Genomic DNA, 13,274 nt, shown 5'->3' with positions numbered 1-13,274 from the left:
GAAAGGAAGAGTCAGTTTCTTTAAGGCCTGAGCAACGGTCCGATGGGCAGAGAAAAATAGAATAGATGCCAGTTTTTGTTGATAGGCAAAAAGGCCCAGAATAGGGCAATGTAATAAAGCTAACTTGGCATCCTTGCGTTTCATCAGGTGAAAAATAGTATGTAACAGCCTGAAAACTCTGGACCAGAAACCAGCTGTGGGCATGACCACCAAATATGTAGGAATTCACCTCGCTGGCCACAATTCCTGAAGTATCTATTGCTACATCTGGGATTTGCATGGGCTATCCGGGCAGGAACCCAGTACCACTGCAGGAGCTCTTTATAGGGAGCCTCAAAGGGGGCGGACCAAGCCTATTTCTGACATATGTTGTTTACAAGTTAAAATCAGTATTTTTAGCTAGAATATTACTTAGGACCCCCAAACATTATATATATTTTTTAGTGTAGACTCTGGAGAATAAAATGGCGGTCATTGCAATATTTTTTTCACGCTGTATTTGCCCAGCGGTCTATCAAACGCAATTTTTATGGAAAAAAATACATTTTACTGCATTTAAAAAACAAAAGAGTAAAGTTAGCCCAACTTTTTTGTACATTGTGAAAGATGTCACGTTGAGTAAATAGATACCTAACATGCCTAACATGTTACAGTTTAAAATTCCGCACACTTGTGGACCGGCGACAAACATTGGTACTTAAAAAATTTTCAAGCGTTGCCTATGGAGATTTTAAACGGTTACCAGTTTAAAGTTACAGCGTAGGTCTTTTTTTAGAACTATTGCTTTCACTCTGGCGATCGGGCGATACCTCACATGTGTGATTTTAACACCTTTTTTTATTTGCAGGCGCGACTTACGTATGCGTTTTCTTTCATGCGCAAGCTCACGGTGACAGGGGCACTTTGAATTAATTTTTTTTCACTATTTATTTTTTTTAATTTTTAATTTTTAGCACAGTTATTAAAAAAAATAAATAAAAAATCTGATCACTTTTATTGCTGTCATAAGGAATATAAACATCCCTTGTGACAGAAATAGGCAGTGACAGGTACTCTTTGTGGAGGGATCGGGGGTCTTAAAGACCCCAGACCCCTCCATTGCCCTTCAAAGTATTCAAAATGCTGAAATCGCATTTTTGAATACTGACAGTCTCTTAAATTCATCGTCGTTAGCCACCAAGTAAACCGGAAGTGGCGTCATGACATCATACGAATCCGGCTTTGTTCAGGGCTCCAACCAGCCGGAGGAACTGCCGGCTGGTTGCTCTGGTCTCCAAGAGGGTCAGGAGATCCTGACAGAGCCACAGAAGGTGGTGGGGGGGTTGTCCCTCCCGCTTGCTGGGATAACGGCCGAGCCGCTCCCGAGCCACAGCTGTTATCTTCTGACAGCCGACCGCCGGCTCTAAAGAACAGTACTGGGATGATGCCTGCAGCTGCAGGCACCATCCCGGTACAACCTTTTCTCTGAGCCGATGTACAGGTACGTCGATTTGTGGGAAGTGGTTAAAGAAAAATTCTGCCACTGACGACCAGGCCCTACTCCAGTCCTCTGGGTCAATAGAAATTATTGGGTCTTGCTCCCATTGAGTCACATATAAAAGGGTAAAGCTGAAGAGAGCATTTAAGGAGGTGTTGAATGGGGACAATAATGACCCTATTGCCCAACTAGTGTCTTTACCTAATCCTACACTTACAATTGGCCTATCGTCATCATAATGCGGTCAAAAAATTCAACCTTGTCTGGCAAAGCTGGCGAGATAACCCTAGCCTTGCCCCTCAACAGCTAGTGATGGGCTGTATAGTCACTTACAATCCTTGTCAATAAAAACGTTTTGATTAAAACAAAAAAAGGAGGTGTAGAGAGCTGAAATAAGGCTCGGGGAGTGTTGACAGACATGTCTAAAGCTTGTTTTACAGAAAGGGTATGTCGATGTGCGACGGAGAGATGATATCCAGTGTTGAAGTCGCAAATATCTGAAAAATTATGATGATGGGGCCTCGTGTGTCTCCTGGATGGCAGCAGGGTTGGATAAGAAATGTTGTGCCAGCATGAAGCCGTGGAAGGTGCACCATGAGAACGCCCAAGGTTGTTCCATGCCCACAGACAATAAAGGTTTATTTACAATAGGTAAAAGTGGTAGAAAAGGGGACACAAAGTTGCCAAAGTACTGAACAGAATCCCACATTTTAGTGAATTTTTTCTTAACTTTCTTTATTTTCAAGTTTTCATACGGATAGAAAAGGCATCAGCATTGGTCAATGCTATCAACATACTGTAGGCCATGCGATAGACAGTACAGCAAAAAATGCAGCACAGTATTCATCAGCAGCCAAACAATGTAATTTTCACTATCCGGAATGGTACATGTTGGTTGAGCTAGTTTTTTTCTTTTTTCAACCTGACTAACTATGTAACTATTTGTTCAAAAGAAAGTTGGCACATCCCATATGAGTTTTTCATCAAATAGTTTGCAAAACCCCAAAGCAGCCCAAAATTTGCTAAGAGGGGATTCCTGCTTCCAAAGTGTCGGTATACAGGCCTTACCCATGTTCAATAGGTGGACGAGCATAGAAATGTTATACCTTTTTTCTAAACATTGGAGTGGTACAGTATGTATTTGGCTGGGTCAATCCTCAGATAAAAGTCAGTGAGTACACAAAAGCAAGTAATCACTTCCAGCGCCATGAGGTTTCCTGTGGTGGAATGCAAGGAGGACAACAGCAATTCCAAATGCTAGGCGGATGCAGCCCTCCTTAGACGGGTAATCCAAATTGGTACTACAATAACAAACAAACAAGAAGGCGCATGCACCTAGTGCATTACCAAAAGACTTTTAATCAATATAAAAATGGATACTCACAAAGTAGCTGATAGTAGCTTGATAGTCTCCCTGACATGGGATCAAAAAGTATCTAGTTTCTTACTAGACCCAAAAACATGGAGGATAGTGTCCTCTTCCTCTCTACACCTCCAACAGGTGCTTACCACCTCGGGATAGAGTTTTTTCATCAGGGCAGGAACCCTGTACTAGTATGCACTTTATAGGCAGATTCTTGGTATTTTCTAGCAATAGAGGAAAAATGGGCAAAATATAGAATATGATTCCTCTCTTCTGTTGAAAATTCAGGACCTAGTTCCCTTTTCCACTTGAGCAGATATGGAGGTACAAAGGACTCTGAGGGCAGAATCAATAACTTGTAGGCAGCCAAAACTGTGAGGGTTCAGATTTGAGGCAAGGGTCTTTAAAGGGAGTATTGGGGTGAGTAGATGTCCCCTGATGGGTTTGAAGTAATGAGTAAGCTGGTAAAGCCACCACATGTCTAGGGGAGGGGAGAATAGTGACTGTAAGTCCGATGGAGATTTCAGCCTCTGGCCAGACATAAAAGCACAAAGCCTAAATGTGCAACAAGGCAAAATTTGCTTAAACCTCCCATCTGTCAGGCCTGGGGGAAAGGAAGAATCTAATCCAGAGGTTTCCTGACTTGTTGCAGCACATTGGTTTTTTAAAGATTTTTTTAATTGAATGTAGCACCAAAACCTTTCTTTTTAGTTTTGGATAAAGTAGGGAATGGTCACAGCTACCGTCGGTTTATTGTTTGCTGTCTGCATCTCATTAGTAAGATTTCCATTGATTTCCTTCCCAGAGACAGAACAAGAAGTGAGAAGAAATCCCTAGAAATTAAAGGGAATTCCCCTCTTAGACATACTAACCCCAAACTGGGGTGAGAACATACCTTGTCCTCGTTAGAAGTTTTATCTTCATTTGTTCCAAACACAACTGTAAAAGTTTGTATTTCCCTTCACTTTCTTTCCCAGTAACACTGATCAACAAAACAAAAGAGGGGGTGAATCTATCTAGTGGGGATAAAGACAGTTATAAAAATCTGACAGGGTTTCTATCCTTTTCCTATTCTATCCAAAAGTAAAAAAGTTTGTTCTATACATACTGAACACTTTGAGTAGATGATTATTGTAAAAATGTCAGTTTTCTGTTAGGTACAAGTAATTACATACATTTGCTCTTTTGGGGCACATGCACACAGATGCAAAGTATACAGCATTAGTAATTTTTTTATGTATCTGAATATAGGTGTACTGTTTTCTATGGGCTCATTGCACATAGCTGCATAAAGATAGGTAAACTTACGCTTTGTTCAGAGCCGAAAAACCAAAGTATAAAAATCTGCATTAGAGCTGTATTGTATTCTGTACACATGTAAATGTTTGTGCTAATGTTTAAATTCATACAGTGTACAGAGAAAATGTACTCTATTGGACTGCTTAGGGCTAACATGTACATATCAACAGCTGTATATTCAGTTTTATTACATACTACTAAGTTGACATGTCTTAGCAACCCAGGACGCTAGGCAGAAGGGGCCATCTGCATCCTAACAGCCAGTAGGATACATTTGCATGTAAATGTTAGCACAAACGTAACATGCTTGCAGATTTTATGTAGGGTCTTACTGCAAGCAAGACCCTAGATAAAATTATATGGCTATGTGTATGAGTCCTTACAAAGTCATGCAACGGCTACCAATCTGGGAACAAGAATCCTATTATACTACAGCTGAAGATTCTGTTTTAGCTAGAAACTGATCCAAAGCACATTCAAATTTATATATACAAACATTTTATTTTGGCAAAAGCATTCAGAGTTAGAATTAAAGTTTTATTGCCAAATATAGAGCTACAACTAATAAAAATTCTGTATACTCAAAAGCTCCAGGCCTTGTTTAATTAGGGCTTAAATCTGCAGCTTTGTCCCATTTCCATTTTACAGTTATGATCCTGAAATTTTAAAAACAACCAAATAAAGAGTTTAGAATGACTAAATTCAATGTAGTAGTTCAGTAATAATATTACCATGACAGTTTCTAATACATTGACCTGTAATCTGTCAGACTGACTGCAACAACACAAAGGGAAGCAACATTTGAGTTACAACTTTAATTTACAAATATTATTAACGCTGCTCTTAAACTTAAACAAGAGATATTACATAAGAGGTATTTTATTTTAGCCATTAAGAGCAAAGCAACAAGTGCATTTTAACCCCCTCTACCCAATAACACATGCTAACCTTTCCTTTCCTCCACTGTCATTTGGCTGCTGGGAGCAGGAGAAGCTTGTGTAAGATCCGAGTTGCTTAAGGTAGAGCTTATATAGGGCTATGGACTCTCCTGTGTTACAGCTCTGGTGTTTGGTGTCGGGTCTAATACTGTCACATAGAGTGGACGCAATGGCTGAATTGATCGGTGGGGGAGCGATAAATTGGTGGGTGTGTGCTTCTGGGAAGGGGGGAAATTAAGTGACTCTGTTGCTTTGCCCTACATTTTAAAATGCCCACCCAGGCTATCCTTTTTGCTATTTTTTTTTTCTTTAACTTTTCTTCCTGTTTTCTATTATTATGGCCTACATTTTGTGACAATATTGTCAAAACTTTCTTTTTCTTAGAGGGGGCGAAAATGAAGCCAGGCTTCTTGAACTCCTCCAATGAGTCTGACCTCATGAGATACAGAACCATCAGCCAGATACCCCAGTTTACCCTCAACTTCGTAGAGTTCAACTTAGAAAAGCATCGATCAGCTTCAACCACAGAAATTGAGATTGTGGCTCCTAGTAACGCCTTTGAGAGAACGCAGAATGTCACAGAGAAGGTGACCCAGGTAAGTGTTTCCAGGTCTGGTTTTTATTTGAAAATATTTTTTTTTTTAAGCAAAACATACAACTACCAACAGACCCCATTGGAAGAGGGGACTTGGGTAAGTGCCACCCCTTTGAAACCTTTTGCTTGCATGCACCTCTGAGAAAAATAAATATTATACAGGAATTCCTGATTTAATAGTGCAGTAAGTCTAGCTGTTTTTGATACATTTTTGCTAATATTAGTGTGTTTGATGTATTTTTTGAACTGAAGGAATGTATTATGGATTTGAGCAATGCAACACTCACTGACTTCAACATGCTGTGAGCATCATCAACAAAGAGATGGCTGTAGCCAATTTAGATGTAGCAGAACTCATTTATATTTTAAAAACTGTACAGAATTTTGGGGTAGAGGGTAAGAATGATTGGCAATAGGAACTTCGCTAAATTCTTCTGGAATCGAATGCAAAATGCAAACTATGTTGTCCTGAGATCCTCACCTTATTATTAACCTCAACCACACAAACAAACATCCTCATAAATATGTGCACATAAAAGCATCTTCTTGGTAATAAATTATAATGATTCTATTAGTGCAACAAAAGGGAAGTAGACATGCTTTTCTGACGCAGGGTAAGACTTAGGCTTTCTGGCGCCCTGACCTAATAACGGAAATGAACTACTTAGAAGTCCATTTCATGCTTTTTTAAAGCTTTTAAAGCTCTATTAAATTTTTAAGGAAATAAAAAGCATTATGTTTGTCAGTATATAACAGTTCAAACACATTTGCGGACAGTGCTCACAAAGGAAATGGATTTATAAGAAATAGAATAACAACGAAAGAACCTTAAAGTGGAATTCCAGGCTTTACCTAACTAGTCTTAAAAATGCTTCCTTCCCCCTAATAACACCTATTCTGACTAACCTGTGTAGGAAAGCTCCGTTCCTTACCTATTTTCAGCCTGCTCTGATTCAGTCACATAATCTTCCCTGTGTCAGCCAGCGCCGGATGCAAAGAGCGCCAGACAATGGCTATGCCTGAGAGCAGTGATGTCACCCATAGGCTTAGTATGGCCCATTCATTGATGGTGCTCCCTCCTCTCCCCTGCAGTGACGCTGGCTGAGACAGGGCAGCCGGATAATATGACTGGACAGGAGCGGCCTGAAAATAGATAAGTATGCAGACCTTTTTTTTATTACACAAGTTAGTCAGAATAGGTTTTAGGAGGAGTTAAGGAGTGTTTTTAAGACTAGTTAGGTAAGGCATACTTTAAAGTGAACCAGTGCAATGTATGGAAAGCATGGATGCATGCAATGTCTACAGGCTGCTTATATTTACCTTCCGTTTGCTGTTCTGCCAGAGCACAATAAGGGAACATATGCTTTAAAGCCTCCCATGAAAAAAACACATGTTTAGTTTAATATTCCAGGTTCAGTAAACTATAAGTAACATCATTTTAAGGTAATATTGTAATGAAGCAAAAAATGACTTAAGAAGAATTCCAGGAGTGGCATTTTATACATAGTTACATTGGTCCAGCTTGGATCGATGTAACTATGCATATACCATACCTGTGGGTTCCCTCTAGAAGCTGGAAATCACTGTCCACTTGAACTAGGTAGAGAGATGGGGCAGTGACATCAGGTCCTCCACTTTGTCTAATCAGAGAATGCTTTGCATTCATTGAGAGGATGAAAAACATTCTCTGAATGGCACCTGTGTCTAGGAGCCAACCTCCTGTGGTCACAATGTAGCTGGGCAGCTGCTCAGCACAGACCCGGACGCTAGTGGAGATCACTGTAGTAGCAGTGTCTACTGCAGTAATTTCCAGCTTTTAGGGGGACCCACAGGTATGATAAATGCAGTTACATTGGTCCGAGCCAGATCAGTGTAACTATGAATTCTGGAATTCTTCCTTAAAGTCTTTAAAGTATATACAAATAATTCTAAATACATTTTAAAATGCATCATTTGCATCTGTTGAATGACATCTATAGCCCAAACTGTTCTTTTCCATTTTGGATAGATTAGGGAAAAGTTAGAAACTCTGTCAGGATTTTATTATGGTCTTTGAACTCCATGGGATTTAAACCCTTTCTATGTGTCCTGCTTACTATTGTCATTGAAACAGAAAGTGAAGGGAAGTCCACATTTTTATGGTTTTTCACCAGATCAGGTAAGGGGAAATAGCATACTTATCTTAAGTTTAAAAATACTTCAGTTGATTACCTGCTTTGTCTCCAGGAGACAAAGTAAAGGGATATCATAGGTCACAGACAACTAATGAAACCTGACAATGATTCTATCCCTTCCCTATTCTATCCAAAACAAAATGAAAAACTTTTGGCTATGGATTTTATGGCCTTTTTCATTGCTTAGTATTAATATGATAGAACTGGATCTATGTGCTCTCTAAAGCACTCTATATGTCCTTGTTATATAGGTTCTAAAAATAAAATAAAGTAAATGCATCAGGGCCCATCCATACCTGTAATTTGCATCAACGCTTTACGCATTTGTAAACGAATTGCTATTCACATTACAATATTTTGTGGTGGGCTGTGGTGTAGTGCATCGGCAAAATGGCATGTCCATTGACCTAATACAACAGATGTTATCATGTGTTGCAGCACACATATGTTAATGGACTGCAACAGGCAACAGAAGTGCAAATGGGTCCTAAGTAGTTATCATAAGTCAGTTGACTAAATATTGAATTGGTAATGGCAATGTGTCAATATATTTCATATACATTAAAGCAAACCGTCCCTAAGAAAACTATTGGGGCAATGAATGACATGAAAATGCTGGTTACTGGTTACGCTGAATTGGCAGCAATTCCTTCTGAGTCCCTGACCCACACCAAGTATCACTAGCTGAATGTTTATTCTTGGTTTGTGATTAGGCATTTATTGAAGCCAGACACAGCAAGTCAACTAGCATTTTCAGAATGGGGAGAATAATGGCAGCTTAAATATTTTCCTATTAACTTTCTTATTACCTCTAATAAACACGTGTAACCACTTATGCATGCTTATAGATATTATTACATATTTCCTAATACCGTATCGCTTGCTTAACTCCTAAACATGTTGCTGATCGAGTTTTGATGTGTCACTCTAATATGACACCAGCTCCATCTAGTGTTTATTCCAGGCCACTACCAGATAGATGACTACACAAAATGCGTTTGTAGTGACAAGATTGAATACAGCAACAATCAACAATTTTGGTAAATCAGACTTTTGATAGCTATGTAAACCACCCCTTCAAATACCTGGTTAAGGTGAAAAGCCAAAACTACATTAGGAAGTAAGGAGACTATAGGTCTTAACACAACCTTGTCCCTGTGTAAGACCAAAAATGGTTCTTTACAGGACAAAGCCACCAACTCAGACACACACCTCACAAAGGTCGTATCAACAAGGAAAGCAACCCTATGAGTAGGGGTGGAAAGAGGGGATACATTCAAAGGGTGGTTTTTAAAGTGCTGGGAGAACCAAATTCAAATCACACAGAATTACAGGTGAGTGCACAAGGGGAGCTTTATTAGAGATACCCTGTACAAAGGTCTTAATCAAAGAATGGGAGGTCAGCAGTCTCTGGAACAAGATTGCAAGCATCAAGATCTGACTATTTATGGTACTCAAGGACCAAATTCTGATCCAGGTCTGATTGCAAAAAGATCAGGATTCCTCCCACACATTGAGGATCATCTATGAGAATCACCAGAATGCCCTTCACCTTAATCCTGCAGAGCAGACGAGGATGAAGTTTCAGGGCAGGAAAAGTGTAGATCAGGCTGTACTGATCCAGCTAAGCTGCAAGTGCATCTAGTTCTTCTGCCATAAGATCTCTGTACCGGGATTCAAACCTGTCCAGTTTGTTGTTGAACTGAGAGACCAAGTGGTCCATGTCTGGATTCTGAGACACAGGTCCAGAAACCTCTCTGTGTGTAGAGTCCATGCCCCGGATCCAAGCACTCTGAAAAAATCTAGAGCCTGCACCAATTTGTCCCTCCACTAAGAAATTTTGAGTTATAGGGGACTGGAGTGAAACTAGTCAAACTGTATTGCCTCATATGTAGGCTACCATCAGCCACAGGACTGTCATGTGTAAGCAAAGAGTAAAGTGATGCCTGGGGGTTGATTTACTAAAGGCAAATAGGTGGTTCACTTTGCAAGGAATGTTGCACTTGCAAGGGAATTTTCCCCAGAGCTTACTGAGTGAGGTGAAACCCTGCTGACTTCCATCACCCAGTCACATGATTGGGTATTCTTTGAAAAGTGAAATTTCATTACATTTACTAAGCTCTTTTAAAGTGGACAGCCTATTTGCCTTTAGTAAATCAAGCCCCTAGACTGAAGAGTCAATGGTGTACTTTTAATAAACCGGCAGTTCTCAGACGAAAATTATCTCCTCTGCAGCCAGTTTATGAAGCAGAGAACTTCAGTTCTCAGAGGGAGAACAAAGGACAAGTTTTTCCTCTGAAAACGGCCGAGATCCATGTAAAACTGGGTGGACTGCCTGTAATCCCCCAAGATATTATGAGATTACAGTGCCGTCCAGTTTAAAAAGTGAAGCCAAAGTTTAAAAGAACATGTAATGACATGTTCTGACAAATGATAACTAAATATCTATCTATCTATCTATCTATCTATCTATCTATCTATCTATCTATCTATCTATCTATCTATCTATCTATCTATCCAGTATCTCACAATAGTGAGTACACCCCTCACATTTTTGTAAATATATTATATCTTTTCATGTGACAACACAGAAAAAATGACACTTTGCTACAATGTAAAGTAGTGAGTGTACAGTTTGTATAACAGTGTAAATTTGCTGTCCTCTCAAAATAACTCAACACACAGCCATTAATGTCTAAACCGCTGGCAACAAAAGTGAGTCCACCCCTAAGGCCCCTTTCACACAGGTGGACCGTTCAGATCCGCCTGTCCGTTTTTTTGGCGGATCTGAACGGTCCCCCCATGCATCTTTATGGGGGATCGGATGTCAGCGGAGACATGTCCGATGTCCGCTGACACCCGATCCGATCCGTCAAATCTGGACGGATGAAAACCCTATTTTCCATCCGTCCAGCGGATCGGATAGGATCGGATGAGAACGGACTGACGGTCCGTTCCCATCCGATTTCCCCCATAGAGATGCATGGGGAACTGACAGCTGTGTCTCCACACACAGCGCGGAGACACAGCTGTCATCCTCCTGCTCAGCGGGGGATCGGCGGCTCAATCCCCCGCTGAGAAAAGCGGAGTTCGTTTGACGGACTGCTGTGTGAAAGGAGCCTGTGAAAGTGAAAATGTCCAATTTGGGCCCAATTAGCCATTTTCATGTCATGTGACTCATTAGTGTTACAAGGTTTCAGGTGTGAATGGTGAGCAGGTGTGTTAAATCTGGTGTTATCGCTCTCACTCTCTCATACTGGTCACTGGAATTTCAACATGGCACCTCATGGCAAAGAACTCTCTGAGGATCTGAAAAAAATAATTGTTGCTCAACATAAAGATGGCCTAGGCTATATGGAGATTTCCAAGACTCTAAAACTGAGCTGCAGCACGGTGGCACAGGACAGGTTCCACTCAGAACAGGGCATGCCAAGGTCGACCAAAGCAGTTGAGTGCACGTGCTCAACATAATATCCAGAGGTTGTCTTTGGGAAATAGATGTATGAGTGCTGCCAGCATTGCTGCAGAGGTTGAAGGGGTGGGGGGGTCAGCCTGTCATTGCTTAGACCATACGCCGCACATTGCATCAAATTAGTCTGCATGGCTGTCGTCCCAGAAGGAAGTCTCTTTTAAAGATGATGCACAAGAAAAGCCACAAACAGTTTGCTGAAGACAAGCAGACTAAAGACATGGATTACTGGAACTATGTCCTGTGGTCTGATGAGATCAAGATAAACCTATTTGGTTCAGATGGTGTCAAGCGTGTGTGGCGGCAACCAGGTGAGGGGTACAAAGACAAGTGTGTCTTGCCTACAGTCAAGCATAGTGGTGGGAGTGTCATGGTCTTGGGGCTGAAAGAATGCTGCCGGCACTGGGGAGCCACAGTTCATTGAAGGAACCATAAATACCAACATGTACTGTGACATAATGAAGCAGAGCATGATCCCCTCCCTTCAGGGACTGGTCCGCAGGGCAGCATTTCAACATGGTAACGATCACAAACACGCCTCCAAGACGATCACTGCCTTGCTAAAGAAGCTGAGGGTAAAGCTGATGGACTGGCCAAGCATGTCTCCAGACCTAAACCCTATTGAGCATCTGTGGGGCATCCTCAAACGGAAGGCGGAAGAGCGCAAGGTCTCTAACATCCAGCAGCTTTGTGATGTCGCGTGGAAGTGGACTTCAGTGGCAACCTGTAAAGCTCTGGTGAACTCCTTACCCAAGAGGGTTAAGGCTAAGGCACTGCTGGAAAATAATGGTGGCCACACAAAATATTGACACTTTGGGCTCAATTTGGATATTTTCACTTAGGGGTGTACTCACTTTTGTTGCCAGCGGTTGAGATATTAATGGCTGTGTGTTGACCTATTTTGAGGGGGGTAAAATGTACACGGTTATACAAGCTGTACACCCACGACTTTACATTGTAGCAAAGTGTAATTTCTTCAGTGTTGCCACATGAAAAGATATAATAAAATATTTACAAAAATGTGAAGGGTGTACTCACTGTGAGATACTGTATACATATTTCTCTCCCTATATATATATCTATATATAGATCTATATCTATCTATCTATCTATCTATCTATCTATCTATCTATCTATCTATCTATCTATCTATCTATCTATATACACAACATATACTGTATATATATACACATACATGTATAAATATATATTGTGACAGGAAGTCAGGTAAATCTGTGGATGTTGTCACAGACAGGAGATACACTTCTGCTTGGTTTAGAAAATTCACCAATTACTATAGGGTGTCGGCTGCAAAGGCAGCAGGAAGGTGTAAAGAAGTTGAAAATCATTCAGCTATTCGGAATGAGGAAGTTAAGGCCTCTATAATTTGTCCAAAGGAAGTGTAAGGATTGCTGCCTCCTGATGCTGTGTGAGCTGGGGAGAGGAGGACAGTCAGATGTGTGCCTCCCGATGCTGTGTGAGCTTGGGAGATGGATTGCTGCCTCCTGATGCTGTGTGAGCTGGGGAGAGGAGGACAGTCAGATGTGTGCCCCCTGAAGCTGTGTGAGCATGGGGAAGACCTCCTGAAGCGATGTGCGCTGAGGAGGGTAAAAAGTGTGAAGACTACTCAAGGTGAGGTCTGGACTATTTCTATGTGAAAAGAAATAAATGAACTGTTTTCTATGTGAAGAGACAAGCAAAGGAATGGTTGCTATGTGAAGAGACAAACAAAGGAATGTGTTCTATGTGAAGAGAAAAGCAAAGGGACATGTTCAATGTGAAGAGGAAAAGGGACATGTTCAATGGACATTTGTTGGGTGAAGAGATAAAACATGGACTATTGAGAGTCTGCTGTATGATCAGCCAAGTCGGCCCAACAGTAGGTTGGGGACAGACTTCCTTAGATAGGTTCCTGTGTGTGAGAAGGTAGCCGCCCACAGTGGCAAGGATTTATTTTGT

At 41.0% G+C, this 13,274-nt stretch overlaps 1 protein-coding gene across 2 annotated transcripts in view; it reads left to right on the top strand.

Annotated features, from left to right (window-relative positions):
• KCNH6 (potassium voltage-gated channel subfamily H member 6) overlaps positions 1 to 13,274 on the top strand; it is a 352,494-nt gene that overhangs the window by 237,344 nt on the left and 101,876 nt on the right. For both annotated transcript variants that reach the window (XM_082271267.1, XM_082271266.1), the window contains exon 4: positions 5,462 to 5,673. In XM_082271267.1, the coding sequence (XP_082127393.1) occupies positions 5,462 to 5,673 (212 nt within the window). The remainder of the gene's footprint in view (positions 1 to 5,461; positions 5,674 to 13,274) is intronic.

Source organism: Pelophylax lessonae (genome assembly GCF_965119305.1).
Source record: "Pelophylax lessonae genome assembly, chromosome: 11".
NCBI classification, from domain to species: Eukaryota; Metazoa; Chordata; class Amphibia; order Anura; family Ranidae; genus Pelophylax; species Pelophylax lessonae.
This window is presented reverse-complemented; position numbering and strand designations above follow the sequence as displayed.